Here is a 14,321-nt window from a genome sequence, read left to right as displayed (position 1 = left end):
GTCAAACTCCGATGGGAAAGCAAAGTCAAATGGACTTAACCACTTGACTAAAGACATGTCCCCAAATGAATGGTGTTGTTATTCAAGTTTGATAAATTCTAACAATCTTATTGATGTTTCAGTTGGATACACACACACAGAATGTCAATTCGGACCAAAAGCATATAAGTTTTGGACATCTTCAGTTATGGGTTGGAATAGGTAGGTTTACACTTTTATATGCTTAAAAGAAATGGTCTTGCAGAAGATCTCAAATGGGATTAACCCTAACAAACATGATCATAAACAAATTCAGTTTGATTTTTTTTTCTTTTTTATAAAACTAAACAAACAAAAAAGTTATTTAAAAAAAAAACAAAATCACCGGTTATAAAGTATGGATGATTAGGGTTGATGTTTCCAGTACCACAATTTACAGCAGAGCAAGTTAGAATGATGTTTTTAAAACCACAGTTAGATGATATTTTTGGGTTGGCCGTTCGTATTTTTGGTAAATCTCATCTATAGATGTTTCTTAAAAAAAAAGTTTTGTTGCTTTTCAAAACTAGTGTATTTCTTTTAATTTTGTCTTTAAAAACAGTTTGCACTAATTTGTATACACGTTGGTTTTTTCTTTAAATATAATTTAACATTAGATTTATTAAAAGAAAAGCGTTTAATCTGCTTTTAGTTGATGGGTTAATCTTCTTTCGTTTTAGCTTAAAAATCTTTGTTGTGTTTTTAGTGTCATTAGTTTTCTTTTCATATATATGGGCTAGATATTGGAAAAAATCACGTTTTCTTTTGGCTATAACTTCGGAGATATTTATGTCGTCTGCCGGTTTAGCTTCGCTTTTTAGGAGTTGTATCCTATTTTGGTAATTCATAACAAATTTATCAAATTTTAGATGACAAAAAAAAAACCACATTTTAAAATAGGTTGATATACCAAAACTCAGGAAATTAATTAGCCTACTAAAACAAGTTAGTCTGTTTTGATACTGCTATTCAATCTTATACACTAATTTTCTCCTCACGCAAGATTATTGCCGTTCATATTGTATAGAGGCAATCACAAACTCTAAATTCTAGTGATAAGTTCCAGTTTCCTATATGTTGCTCTAATTTTTATTTCCATCGGATAATGTATATAAACATTTTGGTTGAACAATCGATCAGAGTTAGACAACACTTTTTTTTTTTTATTGCACAAGTTCAAATTACTTACATCTTTCCACGTGGAAAAAAGTAAATTCGTCAAACACTAACTTAATTATCCTGATCAAAGAAAGCAAAGGTGAAGAAGAGGTTGTACAAATTCTGAAACAAGCGTCTCTTAAAACAAATCAAAGGTCTAAAATCGTTTCCATGGTGTGGTGGTTTTGATCAATCATCATCATTCCCGTACGTACACCACACCATTCTTACTTCAACAAATCAGTCCATGCAAAGATGGCAAACATATCACTGGTTCGATTTCTCTTGCACCAAACGAGAATGAGTGTTCCCCATGCATCCTCCACCGGCATAGCATGGCGCAGTCACATTGGCTAAATACTTCCTCGGCAATCCCATTCCGAACCTCCTTCCTCTTCTTTCCCTTTTATCCTTTTTGACGATGCTTTCGTCCTATAGAAATACAAACATATCATTGTTAGAGAGCTCCATAGTATAGATCAAATCAATAATGTGAATTAATGTGATTGATCACCTCTTTTATCTCTGTCATGACGCTTTCGGTTTCCATCGACTTTCTCGTGTCTTCTCCATCTTTTTCTACAATAGTGAATGGATATATTGTTTCAATAACGTAACCATGCACATAATATATATAACTAGCATTTCACATAGAAATATGTCTCTAACAAACATATACATACGTGCATGCATCCATATAAATATGTGTGCGTGTATTTGTTAAAGAACGTATGATTTACCTTCATCATCATCATCAGAAGGAACATCGACGCAATAAACCCTAAAGCTTGGAGATCCAGGACCTATCATTCTCTCATCAAAGTTGTTCATACTCCCTTCATTATCATCATGATTCTTAACAACATCTTCTTCTTTCTTAACATTGATGGCCACATCATCATGTTGATTTTCCTCATCTTGTTTCTCCACAACCTCTTTATTTTCCTCATCTTGTTTCTTCACAACATCTTGATGATGATTTTCCTCTTCTTGTTTCTTCACAACCACTTCTTCCTTCACCTCTTTAAAATCATCTTTGGATGGAATCTTTTCATAAATAACCTCTTTCTTCTCTTCCACGTGATGATCAGGAGCCGGAGCCACCTTAGCCGACGACTTCAAGCTACCTTCGTTCTCCTCCGTGTCTTCTCCGTCCTCGGAAGAGTTATGCCGAAGAAGCTCTTTCTTAGACAACGTCTGGCTCCCTTTCAAGACGCCTGCATGGCTCCGTTTCTTCATCTCCTCTAACCTTCGCCGGAGAAGCGGACGTATTCCAGCTGGAAGTGGCACAACACCGGCTTCTTCCGCCCTAGTTGCCGCCACACCCCCAAGTCTCGAGCCACCGCAACCCATATTAATAAAAGAAACTAACAAATTGATGGTGTAATCGCCGCCACCAAAAAGATCATACGGCGGCGGGTGGGTGGCCTGAGAAGATTGTAAAAAATAGGCAAAGGAGAGGAGAGAAGAGAGCCAATTAATTGGGAGGATGATGAATGAATGATAATAATTAGGAATACGAGAAGAAGAAGGGAGAGAATGTGAGATTATTAAAGGGTTGAGATTGTGTGATGGGTGATTGGTTAGTTACAATTTATTTGCTAAATTTGGTAAATAGTGATTTATTTAGGCAAATACATGAGTTGGTTCTTATCTAAGTGACATCTTCATTCTTATTGTCATGTTTGACTAACAGTTTGTCTCTCTTGAATTTGCAAATAGCTTTGATGTCTATGTAACTGTATTGGTCATAAGACTCGTAACATCAACATCTGCAAGATTATTTGTTTAGTCAAAAAAAAACCCCAAAAAACGGACTGTCTTTTGTGAGGGTTAAAGATAATCTAAAGACTTCTTGTTCAACATGAAATTGGTTGGTTGCAAACTGAAAATGTCTTAGTAATAATTAAATCCAATTAAGTATGCGTCCAAGCATATTGTTAAACTATATTGAATTTATGGTGAGTTTAATCTTGATAGCTATCATCTTCGCTTATAAACTATCAATAATTCAATATACATCACCAAAAGTATATGCAAAGTATTACATACATATTGCTCATCTGCAGCCTAAATTATTATTATTTTTTTTAATGTAATGTTAAATTATATTCAAAGAAAAATAACGTTTTTACAACTAGTGCAGCGAGTTATCGAAAGAAAAATTTGAATCTACAATCTAAAATTCTAAATAAGTTTGAGAAAATGTTTCTGCAACCTAAATTAATCAAATGCGACCACAACTATTCTCTCTTGTTTTTCAAATCAAGTCAATAACCACCACACGAGTTTACCATGTATAGACTTTAGGAATCCTATATTTAGAAATCTCGAATTCAAAACAAAATACTAATTAATAATGAAAATTTCTTTATATATAATTGGACATGAACAAAATAAGACCGGAGAGTGAAAGCAACTTGTGGCATCTTTCACCACATCCTCAATTACATTCCATTCCAAAGGGCTTGGAAGACAATAATTAAGACAAATCAAGCATATATATTTCATTTAGATGTTCCCTAATATGCTAACAATACTTAGTTACTAACTAAATCCAAATGATTCACCACAAAACCAAGTACATATATATATGGCATCAACCTCGGTGGTCACCGGCTTTGAATAACTTCCTCGCCATCAGACTCGTCAGACTCGTGCTCATCCTCCACCATCTCTTCCTCATTCTCTTCCTTAACCACCACTTTCACCGCCCTCCATTTCCCTACCTCACCCTTTAAACCCCAAAAATTTGATATAGTTAGCTCTATACTATTACTTACAACAAACGTATATGGTTTAGAAAAAGATAAAAGTCCAATGAGTGGCTCACCCGAGGTAGAGGGGACGATGACCACCTTGTAGCTCTAGAGGAAAGAAGTCGGAATTCGTACATGATCCATGGAGTTATTGTTCCGCGAGGTTTTTTTCCAATATAGAAAGCAAATGTCTTTCTCCTTCCTTCTAAATGAATACAATCACGATCACCAGCCTCCATTACTTCTTCTTCTTCACACTCTTCCCAATAACCCGATAACGTCTCTCTTCCCTTCCTCTCTCGCTCTTCCTTCTTCACGAAGTAATACACTTCCTTGTTCTTCTCTCCTAAGTGTACGTAAGACATTCAATAGACCACATTGTTCAATATATATTCATGTGATATGGTATAGTAATAAGAGAGAAGAGTTCGTAGGAAACCTAGCAAGTCCCAAGGATCAACATTGCAAGAACGGAGCTCAGGGAGATCGAAGTCCATTGGACGGTGGAGGACCTTCTTGGCGAGATACTCGAACACAAGATCTTCATCATCGGGATCAAACCGAAACCCGGGAGGGAGTCTCATGCTTCTTCCGTTCATAGCAAATCTCTGCGCAGAAATGTCCATTGCTTGCTTATCAGTATCCTTTGTGTGTTGGTTTAGGTTGTTTATATACTTATAAGTTATAAGAGTGTGTCACCTTTAGTTTGGCAAAAGCGGATTCTACTTTTCCTTTAGATACTTTTTACGTAGTACTATTAATTTCAAGAGATAAATAGATACAAATTTGATAAGTGCAAATTCAGAGATGGAGTTAGATTGGTTTATTTTTGTTTATTTAAATGCGAGGATCATCAAAATAAATTGTGGTGCATGTACCCATGCAGTTAACGTTATTAAGTATATCTTTAATTTTTGGTAAAGGTAATTAATCTCTCTTTCGTTTCTTTTGGCCGGGCAAAGGTAATTATTATTTTCTCAACCAAAACAAACAAGATTTAAGTTCCAAAAGCCTAGATCCACGCTATTTCATTACCATATAATAACATTGTCAATAACTAAAGCACATTTCTAACAATTTATCCCGAACTAATTTTAACATATGAAAATCTTTTATGCATATACTATATACAAGAAAAAGAAAACAAACCTATATATTAGTTCCCTAAACATGTGCAAGGTTCCTACATTTTTGTCCATCGAAAAACATATAGTTCTTTTGTAGTACGTATTAAAGAAGTGAATGTACATAAAAGATATTGGTAAACGAAAAGTTTTGGACGTTCAACCTAAAACTTGGTAGATAAAATCATTTCTTCGTATAAATTTATACGTGGGAAAAGAAAACGGATATCATCGTGGAAGCAGAAATTTCTTTGTCTTTATCATTTCGCATGTGAAATAATAATGTCGGGTACGATACAAATTTTAAAACAAGAAATCTAAGTAAATATGCATAAGCAATGATTAAGAAATAAGAAAAATAAGAAAAATAAGAGAAAGTATATTCAGAAAACAAAAGTGAATTTGAAAGAGAGTCCAAGTCGATCCCAACTTAAAGATTTGAGAAGCTGACTTAACGAGTAAGTTATGAGATTGTTGGTCTGACTCAATTTTCTACTCTCATGCACTTCTTTAATTTCAATTATTTTAGATAAATTATTGTATATATATTTTTCTTTGGACTGGTGGTTTTGCCTTTTATCCTTCCTTTTTTTCCTTGGATCAATAAAGCTCCCAAAGCCCACCAAACCAAAGTTGTTCTAATTTTTTGCTTCAACTTTCCAGCATCAGCCTTTGAATTTTACAAATAGCATTTTAGGTTTAGTACTCCTTTTTGTATAATGTTATCTTTTATACACTAGAAATAAAGGTACATAATTTGTCTATCAAAAACTAAGAAAAGAAAATGAGATGAATAAAAGATGATTGTTTCATTGTTAAGGAATTGAGATTAGTTTAACTTGGAAGAGAGTATTCATCAGCTTTCTTTTGCTGAACCTGAATTCGAATGCAACACTAGCTATATATTTGATAATATTTTAAATTATTAACAACTAGCTTTAATTCTAGACCGAAAATTCTATATACAATTTTCATGTGTTTAAACTTTGAACTAGGCAAAGCTTTATTTGTTTTATATTTTTTTTTGAATAGAAAAGCTTTATTTGTTTTATATTCATAAAGGATATATAGAAAAGCTTAAAATTTGTCAATTTAGAATCATATGTTTTACTCCTCCCACGCAGAATTTTGGATTTGGTACTTTTCTTCACCTCGAAGATGTTGGCTTTCCATTTTCTTTATTTGTTTGTTTTCAATCTTCTTTTTACTTTAAAGTTTAAATTTTGATGATTTTAGCGACATTGCTTAAGCAACGACCTACATCGACGAAAAGTTTCATTTCTTTATAACTTAATGTTGTCAATTTGATGGTTGATATTGATATGGTTCATGTATCATCTTCGTAATTAATTGTTTTTCTTAACTTTACATACATTTTACTTATAACGTAATTGATTGATTGGTTGTCTAATGTAGAAAAAAATAGTTATAATTGAACAGGTTAAACAATGCGGGAATTTACCCTAAAGCATATTGAATTGGTCAAGTAAGTTTAGATAAAGTTAATCACTTATAGGAGATTGTAACATTTTGATCATCTTAGAAAATACTATTTGACACTGCCAAAAAAAATATAAAATTAACTACTCAACAAATAGCTGGTTCAACCGCTAGTTGGCGGGTTTTAGCCAAAGTTTCCCGGTGTTATCCGAGTTTTTAAGAATTCGGTTTCAAGACTAGTCCAGACAGGAATAACTACCGGTTCGCAGTTAAACCGGTCTGGTCCGGGTTGAAAATCATTGAGTCTACCCACCCTCTATATTAGGCCTAGGTTTTCGGTTATCCGTTCGGTTATCGGTTGGGTCCATTCGGTTTCGGTTTTTTCGTATTCAAAATTTAGTATCCATTCGGATATTTTGAAATTTTGGTTCGGTTTCGGTTCGGTTCCGCTTCTTTCGGTTTTAAAATTTAGAATCCATTTAGTGTTTTTGTTTAGGATATTTTTGGATATTTTGGTTATTTTTGAGCATTTTCGGATAGTTTTGGATATATTTCGGTTATTTTCGAGTATGTTAACTATTTTTATATATTTTTCAAGTATTTTTGATTATTTGGTCTATAAATAACTAATTATTTTGAAAATATAATTGTATTTCGGGTATTTTGGTTATCCAAAATATTTCGGTTCGGTACCGATTCGGTTACGGTTATTTAGGTTATTAAATTTAGTATCTATTCGGTTATTTTTAAATTTTTGGTTCGGTTCGATTCGACTCTTTTTACTTCAGTTTCGGTTCGGTACATTCGGTTCGGTTTATTTGTCCAGGCCTACTCTATATCCGTATACTCGGCCAAGATATCTAAACAAAATTTACATATTTGATCTGAACATGATCCAAATATTTAACATTTGGGCTTTTAATGGGCTTTTAGCCCAATAATAAGTAAGCGGCGTCTCTTTAACTTAATTGTATCCTTTTGGGGTTTTTGAGTTTTTTAGGGTTTCAGTCGCTGAGAACAATTTTCTTCTTCTTCTTCAAGCAGAGACGCTCTCTACTCAACCAACATGGATCCTAACATGGCAAACAACCCAGAATTGCTTCAATTCCTCGCCGTAAGTCTCCGATTTGTTTTTGTTCTTTCAATTTAAAGCTTTTAAGTCGATTCACATGGCAACTTGAGCTTTTAGACAGCGAAATTATAAGTACAAGATGTGTTTAAGGTCCTGTCTGGAGTTATACAAACCATTTATTTTGAATCTTCGTTGCTGGGTCAAATTAGATTCGGAAGGTTGTAAATTTGGATGCTTTAAACTTTAAAGATCTGATTTTTTTTCATGTGTGGTTTAGAATCAAGTTGAATTTAGATTTAGTGTACTAAATATGTGTTTACAAGAATTGGGTTTTCTAGGGTTTATGCAAAGTAACCATTTTTTTGTCTTGGGTTTATGTTTTGGTGAGTTGTGATAAAATATGTGTGTGTGTGTGTGTTTGTGTGGCAGCAAGAGAAAGAAAGAGCAATGGTGAATGAAATGGTGGCGAAGATGACAAGTGTGTGTTGGGACAAATGCATCACAAGCGCACCGGGAAGTAAGTTCAGCTCGAGCGAGAGTTCTTGCCTCACTCATTGCGCGCAACGCTACATGGATATGAGTATGATCCTCATGAAACGCTTTCAGTCGCAGTAAGATTGATGAAGTTGATTTGTTATCATACTTGTTGGAATTTGAATTTATCCTTTTTGTGTTTCTCTTGGCAAGTGTTAAAAACCTTTTTATTACTCTAGTGATCTTGCAAGAGTATTCTCGGATAAGTGTTTTTAGGACTCCTTATTCTTATGTGATTGATGGCTATTAATAGAGTATGAAACATTTGTGGAATAAGCTATCGTGAGTCACATAATAGTTGGCCAATAAACGCATGAACCAAAAGGCATTTGGATTCGTGTGTTTTATCACTGATTCACTGTATTCGCAAATAACCAAAGTGGAACCAACTAATAAAGTCAATAACAGAGTAGGAAGTTACATCTCTTAGATGAGATAAAACAGTAATTATTTATATTCTTAGTAGCAATGATGAAATTAAGAAACTAAAAGAGAGGAAAAGAGAGTGCTTGTTGATTAAATCGAATGTTTCTTTCGCTACTTAGTTAAATTCAGTAATTAGATTTTAATACATTCCAAATTTTGTCTCTGTAATGATTATGTTTAAATGCAACTGCGGATAATAAATAAATTGGATGGAAAATGGGCCATATATTATTATTATGGGCAAGATGGGCCTAGCCTACGAGAAAATAAATAGGATGCAAAAATAAAGGTCCTACCGGGAGTCGAACCCAGGTCGCTGGATTCAAAGTCCAGAGTGCTAACCACTACACCATAGAACCTTGCTTGTGAAGGTTTACACAATGTAACTACTTAATAATATTACTATCGGAAACAATTTCCTCCACGCCAAGAAAATGCCAAAAAAAACATTCAACAAATAGAAAATGTCAAATAAATAGTTGAATAGCGGAATACTTGAATTATGAAATTGAAGAATCGATAGAACACCAACTTTTTAAAACTTAACATAAATGATTTTGTTTTAAAACGCCAAAAAGCTTAGTAGATGAACGAAGTTTCGTAATTTCAGTTATAATTTTAAAATCTGCACTATAAATTGAAAAAATACATTTGTTATTTTCACGTTTTTTATTAAACACAAGTTTTTGTAAATGGTATGTACACGGTGGAATTACGTTTCCAAAGCGTGAAAAAGTCGCATACCATTCAAGACCAATATATATGTATCTAAAAAAATTTAACAGCAATAGAAGAAACTTGAAATACGTCATTTTGGTTAGAGAAAAAAAAGACACATGACACAAACAGTATTTTGTTTTTTCAACATAAGAGAATGAATTTCGAATCGAGTTGGATAAAGTTTAATTTTGGACATAATAATCGACTAAGAGATTAATTGATTCTTGAATCGGATTTGATCGAGCTCAGTCCTTTTAAAACTCCTTGGACAAGCTTATTAATTTTAAAGGATTTTCGGATAGAGTACTCGTGTGTAAATGATATAATCAAAAGTAGCTAGCAATTTTCTTTGGTTAGATGGTAGGCATGGCTTTTGACTTAAATGTGTCGAGTCTGATGCTCATTAGTCTTCATTTACTGATTTTTTATTTTTAGATCTTCTTTTAATGAAAGGTACAAACGTTATTTTGTTTCATCTTTATTCTTTTCTTGAAAAACTGAAATTTAAAATTAAAATGTTAAAACACGACCATCATATTTTCCTGCCACACACAACATCGTTCAAGCTCATTTTCTTGCCGGTTTACTATAAACTATATAGATCCGATATGTGTAGCTATTACATGAAGTAATTTTGATATGTTTTTCACTTATGTTTGTTTTATTAACGTCAATAAATTTTCGTAAATGAGTGAAAAACTTAGGAAAGTTTCTCAAACTTAACATATCTCGTACCTCATGTAGTTTCTACTAGGCTAACAACAAGCACACTACAATTTTCATGAAATGAGTGACGATTATCAAGTTGTTAATGGTGGAGCTAGGGATAATTATCGCGGTCAAAAGGATTGTCTTGCCATTTGTAAAAATGTAAATTAGATTTTTTTTTTTTTTTTTTTTTGCATGAATGTAAAATTTTATTCAACAAAAAACATTTGTTACATTATATGCATCTTTGATAAGAAAATCTGAAATTTGACTTTGAACTAAACCAAAACTGTAATCAGAAAATCAAAAGAGTTTCAAATATGCAGTCCTATAAGCGCCTATTTGCAAACCATTCCTGTAGAGCTTCAGCTAATTTTCCATTACTCTGTTGTGAGAGCGATGTATATCATTTAATGTAAATTAGAATTGCAAATATCTTTATTGTAAAATGTATTTCATTTAAAGATAATGCTTCCTATTATAACTTCAAAGTTGTTACAAATGAAGTTTATTCTTTTCTTAACAAATAAAAGAAAATGGGATAAGAATCGTACACTGAATACTACATTAAAATGTCTTGAATCTTTGCTATGCGATTACAGTAAAATATTAAATAAATTACTGAGAAAGATGGGTCAAACTATGTATTAAAATACTAAATCCGTTTCGTAATATGGTTCTAAATATGCAGACACGTAAAGAGTTTCTTTTGGATTTGACCACGCAATTGTTGATTCCTAAATGCGGAAAGTGAAAAAGGATAACAAAAATTACAGTTAGATGGATTGAACTAATTGATGAGTACGACATTTATCAAAGTAGGAGGTATAACAAATGTCACGCTAATATATAAAGTATGTAACTATTTTGTTTGTTAAGGGTTTAAGGAGATAATTAAGTCGTGGGCGTTAGGTATTCGGTTCGGTTCTTTCAAGTTTTTTGGCAGTTCGGATAAAAAGTTTAGGATCTATATAGGAACTGATTAAATTTCGATTTGGTTTGGGTAATAGATTGAATGATCGATTTAGAACCAAAATTTTTTGGATATTCTTTGATTTGGATATAAATTACTTGAAATACCTAAAAAAATTTTTGAAGTATTCGGACTAAACAAAAACTAACCGAGAAAAACTACCATATATCTCACATAACTCTGATAGTTCAGTTACTTGACAAGACGAAAAACCCACCATGCCACCACAAAGATTTGTGGAGAGGACAAGATCGAACTCGAGTTTCAGATATATGTCTGAGACCACCACCAATATTCATCGGCAGGAGGAGAAGAAACTCGAGAAGACTTGTCTGAACCCTATATGTAAATGACATCGTTTTAGAGTTATATTGACAGATCTAGGTTTTACACAAAGCTGCTCCAAGATATATTTATTAAATCGGCCGCATTTGTTATAAAATATTAGTTAGATCTGCTTGTAAATGTGAGATGCTTAGAGGTTAAGATCGCATGTTCGACCCTCTAAAAGGAGGAATATTTTTTGTTCGGGCATCATAATTATTTCGTTGGAAATATTTGTTTGTTGCATCTTAAATTAAGACCTTCGATTTTTCTACGACTAACTTACAAAATATCTTTCGTAAGAAACTGGTATAAAATATTCCTACGAAATTCTTTTGGTATAGTTTTCGCAGAAAATTAGAAGGAATATTTCTCACCAAATTTCCACCGCATCTTTTCCTATAAAATTTCAAAGAATTTTCCTACAACAAATACTTTCCAAGATTTTTCGTAAAAAAAAATTCTACAACTTTTCGTCGGAAACTTCCTTCCAGTTTCCTACGAAATATTGATTTCGTAAAAAACTTGTAGGAAATCAATCCTACCAAAATTCGTAAAAAGTTTAGTAGGATTTAACAAAGTTTTCTTGTACAAGTGTTGATCACACGATACTTTCAAGATGTTGTGAACCAGAGAAATATTTTTAGTGGAACAAAAAGCTCTCTCTAATAGTTGAGAATATAAAAGGCATAGAGGCCAGACTTTCTCTCCTCCTAGTACATGACAAATTTAATAATTGATGTGAAACTTTGAAATATTCTTGAAATGTAAGTGTGAGCCTTTGAAGTGAAGTGAGTCAAAAACTTAAGCTCAACCATCAAAACAATCTGAGAAATTGAAAAGACAAAGACTTAAAGCTTAGAGATTCACCAGAACAGTGAAGCACTTTCAACGGACAATGAATTAAAGGGAATTTGTTAGTATGATACACTAAACAAAACCAACATTAAATTCTTCTTCAGTTTCTTTCTTTTCATCATTTGTGTCTTTTTGGGTTTTCTTTATTTTTTACCAATACTTTGAACTTCTATACATAAAAGTGTAACCAAATTAGTATCATTAATCGCCTATCTAAGACGTAAAATTTAGAAGACATATATACACATCACTACTTTATTAAGATAATTGTGTAAATATGTATATCTAGTTTATTAAGATAATCATTAAAATGTTAATATGTATATTAATACGTTAGTTACGTTAACATGAGGCATAATTAAGACATACTACATAATTAAGGCATGGCTAGTGAAAAATTGAATAGTCATGGCAAATGAAAAATCATTCCACTTTATGTTGTTCTCGCAGATTCTGCTAAAAGGCATTTGCTTGGTTGGATGTATGGGAAGGAATTTTGACCGTCGAATAAGGCATTACCTTGGTTGGAGGCAAAACATTCCTTTTTGACTTTACAAGTACCACAAGACTATAGAAAAATAGTCAATTAAATCAATGATTAACTAGCTTTCAAATCGCGATTAATTATTAGCCCGTTTAATTCTGATTATTCAATTTATTTATTGAGAGCCAACCAAAAGACGGAATACTCAAGGAGATGCAAATGGTTTACCCTACATAAAAAGAAGAAAAACAACAACAAATGCAAATTGGTTTCAGAGATCTCACTTTGTTTTGTTTTTATTTTTAAAGTCATTTTCACTCACTTTATATTTCAACTTGACGATTCTGTCTCTTTCGATTGGTTAGATGTTATTATATTTCTTTGAAATCAGTATCTTATGAACTTATTTGCTAGTTTGTAAAAACTGATACAATTTTACTTTCATAAAAAAAAAAAAACTGTAAAATTTTTAAGAATTTAGTATAATCTTTATTGAGATTGGGACCCTTCAAGATTTTGATTAATTATATGATGAACTTCCGAAAAGCTAAATGTACTAGTCTAGAGGACACAATGATTAAATCCAAAAAAAAGTATTCTACAAAAATGCACGATGTAAAAGTAAACAATTAAAAAACACATATACATTAGAAATACTTATAACTATAACAATATTCGACGGGAAAGTAAGAACAGGTGTTCGTGATCGTTCCTTATATCGTACCCTCTTCATGTATTTACTTACGAAGGGAGCTTTCAGCTTTTGCTTTATTTATTTATATAGTTTTGTTGCGACTCACTTTATTTATTAAATGCTTTTGATTTCTGAAGACTCCAAAAATATCTCAGTGCTGCGACATACTTCATTGACATTGCTCCACAAATTCAAAAGTTTTTGCTAAATTTCTAAAACATTTTTAGTTCATATTTTAACACTTAATTTGATTCTATTCACCGATTTGCACAAAAAAAAAAAAAATTGATTCCATTCACCATGTTTTTGTTAAAGATAAAACAAACTACATATTTTGTAATTATACGTTTAATTTACAGTTTGTTGTCGTCCAATGGTTCATTTTATTGACACGTTCTTTACGTCTCAAAATATTATCTTATGGTCTAGATGAATTATAAAAACCTATATGGCCTATTTATATGTATATTTAACAAAAAAACATGAAAAAGCTATGCATGTACTTTTTTAGTATACTACTGTTCTCTTGTAAAATACTATATATTCTTGAAATAAGATAGGGCACCAAAAAAATATCTTATAAAAAACTTCTCATTTAAGAAAAGAATAATTAAAATTGAATAAATTTATGGTGAATATATAATCTCATATGTATTAAACTTCTCGTGTGAGATCGGGTAATACATGAAAAATAATAACTCATGAATGAAGATTATATGATTTAAAAAAAAAAAATGCATTTGCACAAAAAAATAAGAAGATTGAAGATTACATGCACACCACTCAAACAAGCCAGCATTCCAAAGTTTTGGGGGTTACAAAACGACCGTTAATTTTGATCAAAAGAAACTTTCTTAAAAAGTTGGATATTTACAATGCATATGCTTCAACATGTCATAATTATGTTTACCATTGGATGGTTGCGATTTCTTTTACATTAAAAATCTTATGATCTTACATAATTACATTTCTGCTAGTAAAAACTTTCTACGGTTTTAGCGGCATATTCTCTTTGCTACGCATGGTTGC

At 32.1% G+C, this 14,321-nt stretch overlaps 3 protein-coding genes and 1 non-coding gene across 4 annotated transcripts; 1 reads left to right on the top strand and 3 right to left on the bottom strand.

The window, feature by feature from the left end:
• Positions 1–1,104: 1,104 nt before the first annotated feature.
• On the bottom strand, positions 1,105–2,774 carry LOC9300154 (uncharacterized protein DDB_G0279979). Its single transcript, XM_021024479.1, has 3 exons — positions 1,917–2,774; positions 1,691–1,755; positions 1,105–1,608 (listed from the first exon to the last, which is right to left on the bottom strand). The coding sequence occupies exons 1-3, from the start codon at positions 2,527–2,529 to the stop codon at positions 1,444–1,446; spliced, it is 843 nt and encodes a 280-aa protein (XP_020880138.1). The 5' UTR covers positions 2,530–2,774; the 3' UTR covers positions 1,105–1,443.
• A 752-nt stretch (positions 2,775–3,526) lies between these two features.
• LOC9301900 (NAC domain-containing protein 83) lies at positions 3,527–5,078 on the bottom strand. The gene is made up of 3 exons (XM_002864031.2): positions 4,375–5,078; positions 4,010–4,281; positions 3,527–3,911 (listed from the first exon to the last, which is right to left on the bottom strand). The coding sequence occupies exons 1-3, from the start codon at positions 4,559–4,561 to the stop codon at positions 3,789–3,791; spliced, it is 582 nt and encodes a 193-aa protein (XP_002864077.1). The 5' UTR covers positions 4,562–5,078; the 3' UTR covers positions 3,527–3,788.
• A 2,396-nt stretch (positions 5,079–7,474) lies between these two features.
• LOC9301899 (mitochondrial import inner membrane translocase subunit TIM8) lies at positions 7,475–8,381 on the top strand. Its single transcript, XM_002865779.2, has 2 exons — positions 7,475–7,613; positions 8,001–8,381. Exons 1-2 carry the CDS (start codon positions 7,566–7,568, stop codon positions 8,184–8,186), a joined length of 234 nt encoding a protein of 77 aa, XP_002865825.1. The 5' UTR covers positions 7,475–7,565; the 3' UTR covers positions 8,187–8,381.
• Positions 8,382–8,818: 437 nt separating this feature from the next.
• On the bottom strand, positions 8,819–8,890 carry TRNAQ-UUG. Its single transcript has one exon. It is a non-coding gene; the product is annotated as a tRNA-Gln (tRNA).
• Between the last annotated feature and the right edge of the window lie 5,431 nt (positions 8,891–14,321).

The sequence above is a fragment of the Arabidopsis lyrata genome, assembly GCF_000004255.2.
Source record: "Arabidopsis lyrata subsp. lyrata unplaced genomic scaffold ARALYscaffold_8, whole genome shotgun sequence".
Classification (NCBI taxonomy): domain Eukaryota; kingdom Viridiplantae; phylum Streptophyta; class Magnoliopsida; order Brassicales; family Brassicaceae; genus Arabidopsis; species Arabidopsis lyrata.
This window is presented reverse-complemented; position numbering and strand designations above follow the sequence as displayed.

Bases quoted from the DNA above. Each gene is read 5' to 3' on its own strand.
- LOC9301900 (XM_002864031.2), bottom strand. From the start codon at position 4,561: ATGGACATTTCTGCGCAGAGATTTGCTATGAACGGAAGAAGCATGAGA. The intron at 4,282-4,374 runs GTTTCCTACGAA...ACGTACACTTAG, and splicing joins TGATCCTTGGGACTTGCTAG to GAGAGAAGAACAAGGAAGTG. The intron at 3,912-4,009 runs GTGAGCCACTCA...TGGGGTTTAAAG, and splicing joins CATCGTCCCCTCTACCTCGG to GGTGAGGTAGGGAAATGGAG.
- LOC9301899 (XM_002865779.2), top strand. From the start codon at position 7,566: ATGGATCCTAACATGGCAAACAACCCAGAATTGCTTCAATTCCTCGCC. The intron at 7,614-8,000 runs GTAAGTCTCCGA...TTTGTGTGGCAG, and splicing joins AATTGCTTCAATTCCTCGCC to CAAGAGAAAGAAAGAGCAAT.
- LOC9300154 (XM_021024479.1), bottom strand. From the start codon at position 2,529: ATGGGTTGCGGTGGCTCGAGACTTGGGGGTGTGGCGGCAACTAGGGCG. The intron at 1,756-1,916 runs GTAAATCATACG...TCACTATTGTAG, and splicing joins TTCTGATGATGATGATGAAG to AAAAAGATGGAGAAGACACG. The intron at 1,609-1,690 runs GTGATCAATCAC...GTATTTCTATAG, and splicing joins TCATGACAGAGATAAAAGAG to GACGAAAGCATCGTCAAAAA.